Raw genomic sequence first — 17,662 nt, 5'->3', positions numbered from 1 at the left:
CCTCTCTTCTCAGGGCTCACAGGGCCAGAGTATAACCTGAAGCAAGGTAAATGTCTGTTTGTTTCTCCACTTTGAGGAGGTGGGGAGTGTGTTGACCATGAATATTCTCTGTGTGTTAGAATCCACAATACCATGCTGCACTCTGTATTCCCAAGTGAAGTCAAGAACTGACTTAAGGCCTCACTAGGCCCCAATTTGCTTGGGGCTCCTTTATTTTCCAGCATGTCCCCCTCACGCACCTGTTTCCTCCTTCAAAAGACAGCACTTTCTTGGCTCATCCCTTAAGGGAGGAGAAAAGGCCAGCCTTTCAGACCTCACACAGCTCTCACTGCCACTATGAAGGGATCCCTCCTTGAGACCCCACACCCCATACAACTCCACCCTTCCCCTGATTGTCCTGACTGGTAGTGTGTCCGTCTCTTGCTCTTCCATTGGAACAGCAGGACAGATCACACCTAGTCTACAGGGTCCTGGGGAAAGTCCTGAGCCGTAGGGTGAAAGTTTGTGACTCAAAATCCAGAATTCCTGAAGCTTCAGGTCAGGGGAATAGGCAGCCACAGGAAAAGGGATTCAGGAATCAGAGGTAGGGTGAAAGGTGGCCAGAGGCCTCCATGACCACCAGTGCCTCTACTGAGGTATCTACTGGGCTGAAGGAGCCCAAGATTCAGTGGAGATGGCCCCTCCCCCACCTGACATTCTAGAGTTGTATGACACAGGCAAAGGTCATGACTCAGGCCGGAAGGGATAGAAGAAGCCAGCCTGGTGGCGGCCTAGGACAGACACAATGTTAAGGATTACTCATTCTCCTTATCACCCATATGCAGAAAGGAAGGAAGGAGTCAAGATGGTTCTAGCGCCCAAATGGGCAGAAGACATCATTGAGAGGAAAGCACAGGAGAGATGATTAAGAGAGACCAGGGAGGGAGACAGGGGACTGAACAGCCCTTCACTGGAAGAGAAGGCAATGTAGAGTAGTTTGTGAGTTCTAATCCTTGCTAAACACTGACTTCACCCGACCCCTACTACTTCAGGATTCCCCCCTTTACTTAAGAAGTCCCGTGTTCTCTTACTTCAACCCACCCTCAACAACATGAGACCTGGTCAAAGATGCCATGGAAACCCAAAAGTTGGATCCATTTGCTCTTCTGAGTTTCAGTCTTTTGCCTCTATGGACTCTAGGGTTTCACACTTACACACATGGCCCAAACGTGGAATGGTCCTGTTGTGGTGGTAGGGATCTCACGGGACTGACAGTACGGTTTAAGTTGCCACTGAGCAGGAAAGAGAAGGCTAGATGGATTCTGAAGAACCCTTCCCATCCAAGGCAACCCCTTTCTTGTTCCCTCCGGCCCTGTCCACCAGCTGCCCTGGCCCATGGAGGAGAGCAGGCAGGAGGCCCGGGTAGGAGTAATTGAAAGGAGCAGATGAGACGGGGGAATGTACCCGCCCCCACCTTCCCTGCCCCACAGGGGCTGTGGAGAAATGAAAACTAATCAAATTACAGCCGACGGCCTCCCGACCCGTGCACAGGAGCCGCCTGGGCCAGGGGCAGGCTGGCAGGGTGGGGTGGGGGCAAAAGGAGAGGGAAGGGGAATCACATGTAATCCACTGTAAACGTCTTGATGTGCAGCAACAGCTTAGAGGGGGGCTCAGGTTTCTGTGGCGTTAGCTATATTTATCTCTGGGTCCATGCCAGCAGGGAGGGTTTAAATGGCACCCAGCAGTTGGCGTGAGGGGCTGCAGGAGCTTGGGGGCCAGTGGAAGGAACAAGTCTTTTCCGACCTGATGGAGCTGTATGAGACATCCCCCTATTTCTACCAGGAGCCCCACTTCTATGATGGGGAAAACTACCTTCCTGTCCACCTCCAGGGCTTCGAGCCCCCGGGCTATGAGCGGACCGAGCTCAGCTTAAGCCCGGAAGCCCGAGGGCCCCTAGAAGAAAAGGGACTGGGGACCCCTGAGCATTGTCCAGGCCAGTGCCTGCCCTGGGCGTGTAAGGTGTGTAAGAGGAAGTCTGTGTCTGTGGACCGGCGGAGGGCAGCCACACTGAGGGAGAAGCGCAGGCTCAAGAAAGTGAATGAGGCCTTCGAGGCTCTGAAGAGAAGCACCCTGCTCAACCCCAACCAGCGGCTGCCTAAGGTGGAGATCCTGCGCAGTGCCATCCAGTACATTGAGCGCCTACAAGCCTTGCTCAGCTCCCTCAACCAGGAGGAGCGCGATCTCCGCTACCGAGGCGGGGGCGGGCCCCAGCCGGTGGTAAGTGGCTGGTGCACCAGTTCCAGGGATAGGGCCAGAGGGAGGTGCCTGGTCAGCCTCGGGCCACCAGAGCTAGAACAGGTGCAAAGCAGGACCCTGGAGATCCCAGGACCCCTTTCCTGGTCGGCTAGAGTGTCCAGCGGCCTTCTGTGATCATACTGTTTCCAGACTAGACAAAGGCAGTGAATATGAATACAGATGGGGTGGGGTGGATTGGCACAAGAGAACAGAAGGGACCTAGAAACAAGCCTGAAGTAAGGGCTTAGGAGAGCCTAGGTGAAAATGAGAAAAAGTGGCCAAAGAAACCCGCTTTATCCCAAAGCCACAGCCTCTATATTTGAGCTAACAAAACACATTAGAATGTCCGTAGGCCCGCTCAGGAGCCACCATAACAAAATACTCTGGTTTACCACCCTAATCCCTAAAATAAAGGCAAAATTCCCATCCTAGAAGCTAGGAAAGACCTAGAAATATGATGACTATGGTAACATTCTATGGTGAGTAACTGACCCTGTAACCCAGGCAGAGAGAAATACCTGAGACCTGTAGTAGACTTGACCTTGGACCTTGGCCTTGTGTTGCATGCAGGTACCCAGTGAATGCAACTCCCACAGCGCCTCCTGCAGTCCGGAGTGGGGCAATGCACTGGAGTTTGGTCCCAACCCAGGAGGTAAGTGAATCCTGACCCTGGTAACATGGCTCAAATCTCTTAGTCCTAACTAGGCTGGGCTGTTCCCTTACCATAACGCCTGTTCCAGTCACCTTCCAGCGGCTTTTCCAGGAACCTGCTGACCCGAGGTCCCCAAATGGTGGACTGGAGACCCCGTACCTCCCTGTAGCCTTGACCAGCTAATGAGTAGTTAGGGCCTCCCGCAGCTTCCCAGCTGGGCCTCCCGCAGCTTCCCAGTCTGACTTGGGGGGGGGGGAGAGCCTGCCCCTGCCCCAGGGGTCCCTGGGAATTGCTGAGTCAGTGTTGCAGTGTTGTAAAACTGGGCCCGGTTCCCCAGGATATCCTGGCTTCACCTTGGGTTAGCCACTTCCAAAACCCAACTGCATTAGGGGATTTCAGAAGCAGCCCACAAGTACACACACACACACACACACACACACACACACACACACACACACACACACACAGGGCATGGGGAGTGCTAGTGGCTGGGGGGGGGTGGGGGACACTCCTGGGTCTTCCTTACCTATTTTGTCCTGGAAAAGTTGTGTCATCAAGGGTCCCTTACCCCTTGCCCAGGAAACATTCCCCACCTTCTCCTTACAGATCATTTGCTCGCAGCTGACCCTACAGGTGCCCACAACCTGCACTCCCTTACGTCCATCGTGGACAGCATCACGGTGGAGGATATGTCTGTCACCTTCCCAGATGAAACCATGCCCAACTGAGATTGTCTGCCAGGCTGGGTGTGCATGGGAGCCCCTGAGTCGGTGTCAGACGCCACCACTTCTGCAGCAGGGGCCTTTCAAGTGGGGCTGTCCTGGTGCCCAGAAAACAGCCCCGGGGCTGCCACAAGCCAGACTACCCACTGTCCATTCACATAAGACTAACACCCAGCCCAGCAAGGGAACTTAACTGACTCCTTAAAGCAGAGAGAAAGATGGAGTCCAGAGAGCCCCCTTGTTAATGCCCCTCAATGGGGCAAACTCAGGAGCTTCCTTTTTTTTCCCTTCATAATGCGCCTCTAATTCCACCCCCCAAATGAGACAGTTTGAGAGACAGTGAGTGCCCCGACCTGGACAAGTGTGCACATCTGTTCTACTCTCTTCCTGATGCCAGTGGCTGGGCTGGGCCTGCCCTGAGATGAGAGAGAAGGGGGGGACGATAGGGTTCCAAAGTCTCTGGGGGGCAAGCATTTGCAGTGGATATTGGGAACCTTCCAGTGCTTTGTGTATTGTTTATTGTTGTGTGTGTTGTTTGTAAAGCTGTCATCTGACCAAGGTCTCCTGTGCTGACGCCAGGGACAGGCAGGGAAGGGGGTGGGGGCTCTTGGGGTGACTTCTTTTGTTAACTAAGCATTGTGTGGTTTTGCCAATTTTTTTTTTTGTAATTTTTTTGCTAACTTATTTGGATTTCCTTTTTTAAAAAATGAATAAAGACTGGTTGCTATCAGAGCGTCTGCAATGATATTATCAGGAGGGGAGGCATCAAAACACTGCACCTTCCCCTTGGAGGTCCAGATTGGGGAGGGGGGGTGGATCATGTGAGTGGAGCTGCAATCCTGAGCTGACCATTAGATGCAGGAGGCAGGTGACGCAGCCTGGGGAAAGACCAGATTCCTTAGAAATCCCGGGCACACCGAGGCCTGCAGAACCCTTTGTTGTACTTTAATTCAGACATCATGAACAGTCCACTGTGTTACAATTTACAGCCCAATAGGTCCACTGAGCACGCTCACATGCCTTGTGCCCAGCCCACACCTAGGGCTAGGGGTTTAGAGCTGGATTTTCAGGGCTTTCCTTCCTCAGCTCCGTGCCTCCCCTGGATCCGCATCCCTTTAAGTTCTACGGAGAGTAGGAGGTGACTACACAGAACAAATGGAGTCTGACGGTGTCATTTCTTCACAAGACAAATTGCAATGTCCCCTTATCACCTTCTACCCTTCTGGGGATATTCCTGTCCCCGTCTACAGCTCAAAGGTGAGGAGAGTCTGCTGAGGGAGTCAGAGACAGAGAACATCAGAGAAGCCGGGGTTCTCATCCTTTGGGATGCTAAGGTTTTCAAAGACTGGCTTCCTGAGGGGAGAAGGTGGGTGGGAAACTGGAAGCTCACAGGTAGAGATCACGTAAGAATTAACACGGTATCTAAAAAGAACCACAATCAGAACAGACAGACAGACTTTAACCTTACTGTTGGTCTGGTTTACTGGAGATTATTTCCAAACCACTGCAGACAGGGATTCAGTATATGGTACATCCTGGGCCCTCTTCAGCCCTCTCAGGCCCCGTGACAACTGACCCTAGCCAGTTTAAGAGAGTAGGCGCTGACAGCCATTCTGCACCTGCTCAAACTCAGCTAGGCCCCTCCCCAAATGCCCTCCCGACTTCGCCCATAGAACTATACCTAAAGAAGACAGAATAAGAAAGACTTGGCAGAGCCTCGGTAAGGAACTTGAGGGGGTAAGAAACTAGAGAAGGTAGGGCTCATCAAGGTCTGATTGTCTCGAAAAGCAGTCATCCATCCTTGTCTGTGGGATTTTCTTCTTTTTGAGTTTATGTCATTGAATTCACAGTCTTTCAGGTAGCCTGAGGAGGGTTAAGTCTAGCCTTGAGCTACTGACCCTGGGGCAAAGTAAGTGCCTGCAGTACCTATTCTGGTCTAGTGTGCTCCCCTAGGATCACCAAAATACCCAACTGTGCAACCATAGAGGGCTCTTCTCAGATCTATGCCCTCTGTCCCAGTGCCTCCCAGTGTTCTTGAGTGGATTCTCCCCGACTGCCTTCAGTTGTGACGTGTCTATCCCTCGTCCTCCTAGGCCCCTCCAAGAGTCTAGTGCCAGCCAAGAGCAAGAGCACTCCATGAGTACTCTGCAGCTCCTGGGCTCCGCTTGCTGGATATTGTGTTAAAGCCCATTCTTTTCACACTTGGAAAAAAGAGCAAAGGTCACTGGAGTCAGCTGACCCTTGCGTAACCACAGCTTGAAAGTCCCCAAGCCATAACACGCTGGCAGAGCTCAGATGTGAATGACTAACCCTGCCATACAGGAGTCCAGGATCGTTTCACAAAATAAATGTTATTAAGCATACGGGTTTCCTTAAATTAACAAACTCTCAGCCTTCACGATAGAATTGCAGATAACAGTCAAGTTAATGAAGAACGAGGTGGAGTTCTTTAGGGAAATTAACTCAGATTCCTTCATCTGTGGCAGTAACTACAATATATCAAACCGGGGTTAATCAAATGTTGCCTAATAATGGACATTAAGGACTCCACGAGAATAAAAAGACAAGAATTACTTGAAACTGGCATGCCAAATGTTAGTGGGGACATGGGAGCATCCTGGTGTTTAGCTGATTATTATGAATGATAGGATATTAGTGAACTATCTGTGCCCTCTGGTAAGCATTCTAAGGTGTCTAAATTCCCAGGAGATTCCGTTCGTTGGCAGACCAGAAACCCTTTCCACTAGTGGCTGCAAGTGTAATAGCTGATTGTCCCAACCGGTGTGGGAAAGAATGGAGACAGGAGTCCCCTGAACTCAGTGTCTGTCCCACAGGGGAAATGCCAGCGATTATCCCTAACATGTCACACCCCGTGGACTTTAGTTTTCTGGTATCTAGGCTCACATTGGGGTATATATGCCCAAGGAGAGCTAGAGTTCCAAAGGAGATTGGCTAAAGAAGACCCCCATTCAGGCCTTGGTAGAGACCTGTATCACTACCCTTTGGTGACTGGCTGTCCCTCCTCCCTGTGCTCTCTCAGCTATGTGTGGCTGCCCCAACCCAGACCCCTTGTCCCTCACTCTGTTTAGGACATTTCCAGAGAGAGCAAAGGAAAACATTGTAAGGCCCCTTCCTTAGTTTCTACAAATGCTAAAGAAATATGATGCTGGTCTTATCCGGAGCCCGGCATGCCTAAAGCCCCATTTCCATACGGGACTGCTCTTCCTATATCCCCAACCCAGTGGTGGCAACACTGAGAAGTGATGGCTTTCTGGACCCTTCAGACGATCTCTCCTGTAGCCAGCATCTAAAGCTCATCACTTCCACCTCTGACCAGGAAGGGATGGGAGCCTTGAGAGGCTTGTAGACACTAGACCATGTCTTACTGCCTCTCCTTGCCTTGTGGTTACAAATGGGTGAGGGAGAGAGAATTGGCATAGCTAGAGAAATCAGGATGCCCTCTCTTAAAAGCAGTAGTTAAGCTGCCAAGCACTCCTGGCAGTAGGTCAGGAATTCCCCATGCAGACCAGTCAAGGATGAGGCCCAGACTTAGACTCGAAACCTGTATCTTTCACCTGGTGTGTGAGCTTAGCCTGACGATTTCCTGTCCCTTAAAATGGCAATGGTCCCACATTGCTGGATTGTTAGGGTTAAGACAAATTAATCTGTATACTACGAATTATAATTTGGATGTTTGGGTTTCTCCAAAATCCACGTCCAGTTCATGTTCAGGACTAGAGAAAATGGCCCAACAGTTAAGGGAACTTGCTGCTCTATCACAAAAGACCCAAGCTCAGATCCCAGGACCCATATCACGAAGCTCACAAATGCTGTACCTCCAGCTTTAAGGGACTCATATGAGTTTTTTGGTCTCAACTGGCACCCATATGCACACTCACATAGCTTGATTTTAAGGAAATCTTTTAAAATACCTAATCCCCAATGCAATGAATGATATTAACAGATATCTGAAGGCATTTAGGGCACTGAGTTTAGTGGCCTTCTAAGAGGGCAGGCAGCCTATCTGGCCCTTGTTACCCTTCAACCCTTTCTCGCATGCAAGAACACCTTGAGAAAGTACCATTTCTGAGGACTGGGCTCTCATTGGAGATTAGATCTGCAGGTACCTTGACCATGGACTTCTCAAACTCCATTTACTGTGAGAAATGCATTTCTGTTGATTAAAAATGACCCGTGTGAGGTTACTTTGTAACAGCAGCAGGAACAGGCAAGTAGTGGTGGACTGAATATGCTTGGCCCAGGGAGTGGCACTATTTGGAGGTGTGACCTTGTTGGAGTAGGTGTGGCCTAGTTGGAGGAATGTGTCACTGTGGGTGTGAGCTTTGAGAGGTTTCTCCTAGCTGCCGGAAGATGCCAGTCTTTTCCTAGAAGCCTTCAGGTGAAGATGTAGAACTGTCAGTTCCTCCAGTCCCAGGCCTGCCTGGATGCTGCCATGCCCCCGCCTTGATGATAATGGACTGAACCTCTGAACCTGTAAGCCAGACCCAATTAAATGGTGTCCTTAAAAGAGGACATGGTGTGTGTTCACAGCAGTAAAAGCCTAACTAGACACAAGTGTCAGCTTTTATTAATACTCATCAGCAGTTCTCCAGGATGAGGTCAGTCGATCCACTCACTCAAAGAGACGGACTTACGGGGTGATGTCACAGCCCAGTGCCATAGACAGTCAAGGAGACAGCACGTGTCTCTGTGCAACATGTATAGAATGTTCATGGCTCCCTAATTCTACTGCAGCACCAGCCTCTGCCTCCCAGGAGAGACTTGGAAAGAAACTGAAGCCACATAGGCAAGGAAAAGTCAGTGAGCAATCTCTGCAAGGGACACTGGTGGACATAACATTTCTAGGTTATATAAACTGGTGGCAAGAGGGGGCCAAGGATCCAAACCATGAATAGCTTCTTTTTTAAAAAAATGTATTTATTCATTTTTCTTTACTTACTCACTTGGCATCCCTCCCAGTTACCTTCTCTCACAATCCTCCCCCAACCCCCAACCTCCTCTTCTCCTCTGAGCTCCCTTGGGTATTCTCTCTACAACCACCACCATGGCATTTCAAATCTCTGGGAGCATGAATAGCTTCTTAAAGCCACCCAGGGGAGGGCCTGGATCCTGAACTAAAGTAATGGAGACCTACTGTGGGTTTAAATAAGAATGGTCCCCAGTGGCTCACATAACTGAATGCTTGGTCTCTGGTTGGTGGAACTGTTTAGGAAGGATTAGGAAGTGTGACCTTGTTGGAGGAGGTGTCCATGGTTGGGCTCTGAGGTTCCAAAGCTCATGCCATCCTAGTTAGTTCTCTTGCTGCCTCTTGGCTGTGATTTCAACAAGTAACTCTGAGTTAGTTCTCCAGCACTATCTATGCCTACCTGCCTGCTTGCTTGCCTGTCCTTCTACCGTACTCCCCACCATAGGGTCCACAGGGTCATGGACTCTAACCCTCTGACACTGTAAGCAAACGCTCAAGTAAATGACTTTTTAAAATAAGTTGCCTTGGTCATGGTATCTCATCACAGCAACTGAAAGGAACTAAGACAGCTCCTGGAAGACTGAGATATACAGAGGAAGCTGGGCAGAAGCAGCCACTCCAGACTCAGTGTGAAAGGGTCCAAGTAGAGTAAACCTGGACAGATGAGAGAAAACTGACCAAGCCTGACAGCAGGTTTCTCACCCCCCTCACCTCGTTCTATAAGCCCTTGGTACAAGCCACCTGTACTGGCTGGTTTTGTGTGTCAACTTGACACAAGCTGGAGTTATCACACAGAAAAGAGCCTCAGTTGAGGAAATGCCTCCATGAGACCCAGCTGTAAGGCATTTTCTCAACTAGAGATCAAGGAGGGAGGGCCCAGACCATTGTGGGTGGTGCCATCCCTGGGTTGGTGGTCCTGGGTTTTATAGGAAAGCAAGCTGAGCAAGCCAGGGGAAGCAATTCAGTAAGCAGCACCCTTCCTGGCCTCTGCATCAGCTTCTGCCTCCAGGTTCCTGCCCTGCTTGAGCTCCAGTCCTGACTTCCTTTGGTGATGAACAGCAGTGTGGAAGTGTAAGCTGAGTAAACCCTTTCCTCCCCAATTTGTTTCTTGGTCAAGACGTTTGTGCAGAAACAGAAACCCTGACTAAGACACCATCCAAACACTAACTTTCCCATCAAGCCTGTGAGTGCGTAATAAACAGAAGGGTATTATTTACACGTTTCAAAACCGATACTTCCTTTCCGGAGCAGAGCAGCGTCAAGGTCCATGAAGTGAAGCTGGACATATCAAATGAACTTGGTGTTCAAAAAAAGAGACAGACGCCATTTGTACATTGTCTTAAAACCAGGTTTATTGGTACGTACACACCCACTCACACCCACACACACTCACACACACACTCGCACACCCACTCCTGAAGCACTGAGCCAATACAGTACTGAGAAGGGACCTGGTTTGACACAGGAGGCTGGCAAGGAGAGCTTGGGTCACTGGTGACTCTCCGGAGAAAACAAATATTGACAGCGAGGCAAGGCTACACCGTGACGGCAGCCTTTCCTCACTGCACGTAGAGTCCCCTATTTTGTCCTGCCTACTGACCCTGAATGCACCTGGCTCCCCAACTGTTACCTATGTCACTGTAAACCATGATAGGGTTCTGTGGTAGAGGAGGGGCAGGGCTGACTCTCCCACATAGCTAGCCCGTCCCAAAAAGGAGTCAGACGGTGTGGCCATACTCGGCTCCTTCCATCGTAGGACACTGGCCCTTCTCAGTAACTCCAGCATTCAGGATCAGGGGTTCTCTCTCTCTAACCAGTTCATGATCTACTCAACTGTTTCTCTCTCCATCCCCAGAGGTCTGTCCGGTAGGAAGGCAGAAACAACGGGGTTGAGGATGGGTGGTTGCCTGCCCCAGCCCATGGGAGCCCACTGGGTCGCCCCATTAGCCAAGCTCCCCTCTGCTGAGCACAAGGCTCTATGTCCTTTTCAGACAGGGAGCTCTGGCTTGTTTCTCCACCTGTCAGCCTGGCCCTGTTCAGAACCCCAGTGATGAAATGGCAAACCAGCTATTCCAATCACCTCCAGGACGGCACTGTACTGCCCTACCACGAACACAGCCCAAGCACTTTCCTGTCCTCTTCCACTACCGGCTTCTATCACCCACCCTGATACTAGGTCCTGAGCTTTCCAAAGGTTAAGAAATTGGTCCAGAAGAGAAGAGTGATTGATAGTCCCCATAAATCTGCCCTGTCCCCACCATGCTGCCAGAAAGAGCAATTAAAATAATGGAGACAGAGAAGGGATCAAGAATTTCTTGAGTAGTTTGCTCCGTAGCCCCAAAAGAACCAACCCTAAAGGTGGATTGGAGGGTATGGGGGCACACAAGGGAGCCTGCCTCGGTCCACCTTAGATCTCCTAGACCTGGGACATGATTCACTAAAGGGGAAACCTTCCCCAGCCCTGTACCCCCACTTCAGGGCAGAGTTAACAGTTCACAGGCTGATTCACTCAATCCAGTAGCAGCACCATCTGTGGCTGGGGCTGGAGGCACCCACACTGCCCTTTGGGCAAAAGTACAAAAGGCTACCAAGCTATCTCCCTAGGCAAGGAGCTGAAGAGTTTCCCTTGCCCTCACCAAAGCTCTGGGGTCCGTTTCTCCCACACATTTGGGATTCTGTGTCGGCTTGGGCACAGAGTTTCTACCTAAGTCTTCCTCAATTCCCCTCTTGGCTTTGTCCTGGAGAGGGGCACTGGGGTATTCTACACCCCTCCTAGCCCCACAAGCAAGACTTGGAGGCAAGAGCTATAGACACTGATGATGGGGTTTGGGGAGGAGGGAGTGATATTGAGAGAGGGGGTGGCAAAACCATTCGGACCGTCCGGCACTGCCAGAGTGGAGGGGACCAGAAGGCCAATTAGTCCAAGCAGGACAGAGTCCGTAATGGCCTTTTATTGGAAGAGTCATCTCAGTCCTTGGTCCAGGATTCTGAGCCTGATGAGCCCATAGTTCAGACCAAAGCAGATCCGGAGAAGGGAAGGCGGCCACACACACGGTGCTGTCCTTCCCTCCCCCCACAGGATCTCAAGCACCTACAGCCTGGGTGCCCGCCACTCACGGAGACCTTGGCCTCATCCACCAGAGACTTACAAAGGGGGAACGAAGTAGGACTCGGATAGTGGGATGCCGAAGGAGTGGATGAGCATATTCTGAGTTCCTGGGCAACTGGAAAGTCACAGAGGAGAGACTGGGAGCCAAGGGAGAAAGGGAACGAGCAGGAAGGATCAGGGCCGGCTGAGCCTGTGAAACCAGGACACCCGCCCTGGGGGCCGTGGCTAGTCCCGGAAGGCGGAGAGCATGTGTCCGTAGAGATAGTGGGAGTGAGCTATGAGAGAAGAGAGAGACAGGCTCTGTGAGTGAAGGAGGTTCCCGGGGAGGGTAGCGGGTAGGTGCGGCATGCGGCCAAGCACGAAGCGAAGCAGGAAGGGCAAGCCGGGCGATGCTGCAGCGAGGGGGCGGCGGCAGAGCGGTCCGGGGCGGCGGCAGGACGGGCGAGCGCAGCCACAGCCTGGCCCACTTACCCCGAGCCGGGGGCGCACCCCCGTCAGACCCGGGGCGGGAGAGTGGGGGGGTCAGCAGGAGTAGGTCCGGACCGTGGAGGGCTCCAGTCTCTGCGCCCCCGCCGTCCCGGCTGGCAGGAGTCGGCAGCGGCGGGAGAACACACAGAGCGCGGGTTAGTGTGCGCCCCACCGCAGCGTTAGTGCAGCTCAGCCTCGGCCTCGCCCCTCTCCAGCCCGCTCGGCTCCAGGGTGCGGGGAGGAACCCATTGCCAGCCTGGCACTCACCTTCCGGCATGATCTTCTTGGGCGGGGCGGGTGGAGGCTGCAGCGGACCCAGCGTGGACACACGGAAGCCCGCCGGGAGGGTCTCCGCTGAGGTGCCCAACATGCCACCGCTATGGTGATCCCGAGGCCGAAAGCGTTTCCTCCAGGAGGGTGCTCGACGGAACACCTTCTCTTCCCCCTGCACCAAGAGGCATAGTGGAGTTGCCACCCAAGTCCCTAAAGCTCTAAGGGGTACTATTTCCGAACTCCCCCTCTCTAGCCCTTAGTGGTTTTGCGTGCAGACTAGACGGGCTGAAGATGATTTCAAGGAGTCTCTCACAGAGATCAAGCAGGAGGTCCCTCCTATCAGGTCTGGGCCAGCAGTGAACTCCATTGCTCTACCCACCCCAACCCCCCCAAACTGAGCTCGGATAGCCCACTGCTCTTCCGAAGTATTTTTTCTTTCAGCTCCCTCTGGGAAGTCATTGGTCATCCCCATCACTGCTTTCCTGTCCTGCTGGGGCCTCCATAGAAGATACTACCTGGTTTGCTAGAAAAACACGGCCAGGGATGAAGACTTCTAGGCTGCCCTTCTTGGTTCTGCCATATTACTAGCAACATGACTGCTCTGGGCTTCAGTTTTCTTATCTTCAAGATGGAAATTTCAACACCTTCCTAACCTATTTATTTCTCACCCTGCCTACCCCAGTGAGACCAGAACACACGGACAATGATGGGTCAGGTGACCAGAGACATGCTCCTCCAGAGGATACAGGGAGCAACCTCCACTCTCTGCTCCCCATCGATGCCAACCGATTCTCCAATCACCTCCTCTGCAGAGGGTCCCCAGAGCCCCAATCCCACAGGATGGGTCACTGGACAGGCCGCCCAACACTCCTAACAGAGCCACAGCTCACTGCCTTGTAGCCAAGCCTCATCTCCCAGCCTGTGTTTTCAGAACTGCACAGGCCCCGTGACTCGGTTAGGGTGAGCAGGAACAAGGCCACTGACCCCTGTTCTTGTTTCAATGACTCCTCCCATCTCCGGTGCCTCAGGATTTGTAATCTGTGCCCTTGGGGTGACCAAAGCCCTAGTCACTTGTCATAGACCCATCCCAGAAGCACTTGGATGCACTTTCAAGATTATTTCGTTATTGTTTCTTCCCCTTCACCCCTTCCTTTGCTCCCCTCAGTCCCCTCATATCTCTCCTCTTATTTTCCTCCTTTCTATCATGCTCTATTGGAGTGAGCTGCACGGTTTTTGTTGTTATTGGAAAAGACTGTAGCCCCTGATCCTGGTGGGTCCTATCTGGGAGTGCTGTCTGCCTCGGTAACTGTTAAATGAATGGACAGCAGGAGTCCCGTTCCTTAATTTAGCAAGGTCTGAAGAGGGAGGACCCAGAAGTATGTGGGGATGGGGGGAGGAGTACACATGTGGTGTGTCTGTGAAGTCGCACGACAACTTGTGGAGTTGATTATCTCTTTCTGCCTTTGTATAAGTTCCAGGGATCAAATTCAGATCATCAGGCTTGTATGGCAAGGGCTTTTACCTGCTGTGCCCTCTCACCAGTCTCGGGCTCTTTTTTAAACCTGCTAAAGCCAGGTCAGCTAAGGCGGACCTGAATGGGAAGGTCAAGGAAGACTGGCGCCAGGAAACAGGTAGGGCAGAAGAGCAGGAGAGGAAGTGCTGGCAGGGGCTCAGGACACATCACAGCTCAGAACATGAGCCTTCCCTGAACTCAAAGGGGAGGCCTGATGAGATGAAGGTCACCGGAAAGGCTGAGAATGCAGACCGAGTGCAGAAGTAAACAGAGGAGCAAAGCTACAAAGAGACCAGGGATGACAGAGGCCTGGGCTTCTCCTGGGGAGCCTCATTCGGCTCCTCAGCAGAGCACCTGTCCTCAAATCACCACAGGGCTGGAGGACTATCTCACCAAGCTATGTCACCAAGCAGGGAGAGAAGCAGTGGGGTCTGAGACACGGAGACGGAAGAACCACCCCCAAAGATATGGCTCCCAGGGAAGACCTTTGACCCTGCATGGTTGAGAGGACTGAGCCTTGAGGGGGAAGATGCTAGAAGTGTAACACGGGGGGTTGGTTCTTGTACAAGAACCGAGTTTGGCAGAGGCTTCTCCACAGCAGGCCACTGAGACCCAACACAGGCCTCCTCCTCACAGCCTTCATCCTCCATCCCTCCCCGCTCTGCTCCTTTAGGTCAGCCACCATTTATCAGCCCTGAGGCAGGAGATCTCATGAATCTCTATCCAGCCAGCCAACAACAACCAAGGCTCTGAGTTCAAATCCAGGTACTCACGTCATCCAATTTCCTGTCTGTGCCCAAGGCCAACAGGTTATTGAACTCTCTCTCCATCACTTGGCGGGCCTGAAACCCATAGGGTGAGAGGGAGAAAGAGGAGCTCTAGTTAATAACGCTATCTTACTCTTTAAAAGTTTACATTAATTCGGTTTTTGTATCATCACACATTATTGTGTGTGTGTGTATGTGTGTGCGTGTGCGCTTGTGCACACACTAGTGCATATTTGCAACTATGCACTGCGTAGGTTGGAGAACAATCTCGAGAGTTGCTTCTCTCTTTATGCGGGTCCTAGGGATCCAACTTATGTCATCAGGCTTGGCGGCAAGTGCTTTAACTTCCTAAGCCAGCTCACCAGCTTCATCTTTTTCTTTCCTTTTTTTTTTTTTATGGGGGCGGGGGTGTTCACACAGTAAATGCATGTGCAGAGAATAACAAACAAGAATTGGTTCTCTCCTACCCGGTGGATTCTGGGGACTGAACCCGGGTTGTGACTGGTGGTGGCACCTTTACCCACTGAGCCACCTCAGCTTCCTCCTTAAGGCATCTTCCAGCTGTTTCCTAGAGTCTAGGGGCAGAAATGGAGCAGGGGTCTAGTGTACTTAACCACTGGAAACCTCACACGCTTTCCTGAGGCTACTGTTCCCAGCAAATCACGAATAGTGTTCTACCAGAAGTCAGACTGTTAACCTTTTAAAAATAGGACCACAGAGCACATGAAGAGACAGGCTTTACCTATTGGGGGAAAGAAAACAACCTATTTTCACTAATTGGACTTGGGGAGTTATAACAAGAAAGAAAGAGGACCAGAAGCTGGGGGGGAGGCACTTGTGGGAACTGGAGAGAGGCTACAGTAGACAAAGATTTCACAATAAATTATCCAAACACATGCAAATGTGTGAGCAAATAAAAACCATTATTTTAAAAGTCTATATTTTGTCTCTAAAGGAAAGGTCACGGCTCACTACCCTTTGGTAAGGGCAGGAGCAAGAGCGGCATGCCCAGCATGGGGAAGCAAGCCTTCCTACGGGGAGGGAAATGAACTCATCTCTGTCAGGTGGGTCCACACTACAAACTCCAACTAAAGGAAGCTAGTCACAGGTAGTGGGGACCCTGAGCTGTGTGGCACACACACACACTTTCCAAGACTCTTCAAAATTACTCACTAAGGAAACTTCCGGAGTGTGTAGAGAGATGGCTCAGCAGTTAAGGGCACTTGCTGCTCTTGCAGAGGACCTGGGTTCATTTCCCAGCACCTAAAGCAGGTGGCTGACAACTGCTTATAACTCTGGTTCCAGGGAGTGCCAGCATGCATACAGTATACCTACATACATCCATGCACACACACACACACACACACACACACACACACACACACACACACACACACACACACACACACTAAATAAATAAATAAATAAATAAATAAATAAATAAATAAATAAATAAATAAAAACAGGTGTTTTCAAAACTTTCTGTCACCAGATATTTTCAATGGTTGTTCGTGGAGGATTCCATACTGAGTCAGATAAATAGGTCAAGAAAATGGTGGGTGATGGTGGCACACGCCTTTAATCCCAGCACTCCAGGAGGCAGAGGCAGGTAGATCTCTGAGATCGAATTGAGACCAGCCTGATCTACAGAGTGAGTTCCAGGACAACCAGGGCTACATAGAGAAACCCTGTCTCAAAAAACAAACAAAAAAGAAGAAGGTGGAGTAAGAAGAGGAGGAGGAGGAGAAAAGGAAAGAAGGAAAGATAAGAAAAGAAAAGAAAAGAAAAGAAAAGAAAAGAAAAGAAAAGAAAAGAAAAGAAGAAATATGCATTCTGAGACAGGAAGCAAAAGAGAAAGTCCATTCCTGGGGAAAATATCAACCACAGAGTTCTATTGGAATAGTGTTTGTCAGAAATGGGAATGCTATGTCTTACAAATGATTGAAAAGGAAAATATTTCAAATATCTTTTGGGTAGTGAAGGGTTAAATAGGTAGGTATTAACTGCAGAAACCCTTCTGAGGGCCCTGCCAGGCAGGAAACTGCAAATGGAGTTAGAGGTAGGCCAGTGTAGAGAAATTGCATTTGGAGGAAATCCAAACCTTTACTAGAAAAGAAAGGTTCCAAGCTATGCGTTCTGACCGGTCAATGGGAGTCACAGCAGACAGTCGGCAAACACACTGGCCCTGTATGCTGCCACTGTCCCCAAGGCCAACACACCATCCAGAACCAAGAGACAACACAGCTCCACCCTCCCTCAAGCCAAGTGTCTGCTCCCAGAATAGCCAGCACAGCTAGTGGCTGGATTTCAAAAGCTATCTGACAGCTGCAAACAGTTCAGACAAGGGCAGCTAAAATGATCAGGGGCAGCAGCAAGTCTACACGAGGGAAGGCTAAAGGAATTAAGAACCGTTCTGTCTGGAGAGACAAAGGCTTGGGCCCAGAGCAATATAATCAGAGTTTATGAAATTCACAGTTCTTACAAAAGGGGAAGCCAGTCAAATACAAACATCCTCGCCGACCTAAGCTGTACGGAAGAAGCAGATCTTCCCCAGGGGGAGCCTGGCAGAGGCATATTTAGGACAACTAAAATCAGGAAGTACTTCACACAACTGAGAGTACGGCTAGGATCCATTACCCACAGGAAGTTAGAAGGGCCAAAGATATAAATAGGGTCAAGAGAATTTAGACCTATCCTTAGGTAACAGTTACAACAATAATTACCAAATGTAATTGAAGGAGATGTCTAATCTTTTGAGCTGCTGACAGGGAGACAAAGGCCTGGTATGGAGAGTCTCTGGGCTGTGCTTATTGGTAATATTTAGTCTGCTGAAGCCTAGGGGCCCAGAGGCAGATTCCTAGGCTACCAGACAAAAGAGATACAGGCTCTCGGGTCCC

General features: G+C 50.8%; 2 protein-coding genes across 2 annotated transcripts in view; one reads left to right on the top strand and one right to left on the bottom strand.

Moving 5' to 3' along the window:
- Positions 1 to 1,749: 1,749 nt before the first annotated feature.
- Positions 1,750 to 4,378, top strand: Myog (myogenin). Its single transcript, XM_032915616.1, has 3 exons — positions 1,750 to 2,256; positions 2,845 to 2,926; positions 3,533 to 4,378. The coding sequence occupies exons 1-3, from the start codon at positions 1,786 to 1,788 to the stop codon at positions 3,652 to 3,654; spliced, it is 675 nt and encodes a 224-aa protein (XP_032771507.1). The 5' UTR covers positions 1,750 to 1,785; the 3' UTR covers positions 3,655 to 4,378.
- Positions 4,379 to 9,965: 5,587 nt separating this feature from the next.
- Ppfia4 (PTPRF interacting protein alpha 4) overlaps positions 9,966 to 17,662 on the bottom strand; it is a 46,143-nt gene continuing 38,446 nt past the window's right edge. The window contains exons 27-29 of the mRNA XM_032914928.1: positions 14,772 to 14,840; positions 12,480 to 12,657; positions 9,966 to 12,019 (exon numbers count right to left, since the gene is read on the bottom strand). Of these exons, the coding sequence (XP_032770819.1) occupies positions 11,970 to 12,019; positions 12,480 to 12,657; positions 14,772 to 14,840 (297 nt within the window). The 3' untranslated portion in view covers positions 9,966 to 11,969. The remainder of the gene's footprint in view (positions 12,020 to 12,479; positions 12,658 to 14,771; positions 14,841 to 17,662) is intronic.

Source organism: Rattus rattus, chromosome 10 (assembly GCF_011064425.1).
Source record: "Rattus rattus isolate New Zealand chromosome 10, Rrattus_CSIRO_v1, whole genome shotgun sequence".
Lineage (NCBI taxonomy): Eukaryota > Metazoa > Chordata > Mammalia > Rodentia > Muridae > Rattus > Rattus rattus.
The sequence above is the reverse complement of the archived record's forward strand: the minus strand, read 5'-3'. Positions and strand labels throughout refer to the sequence as shown.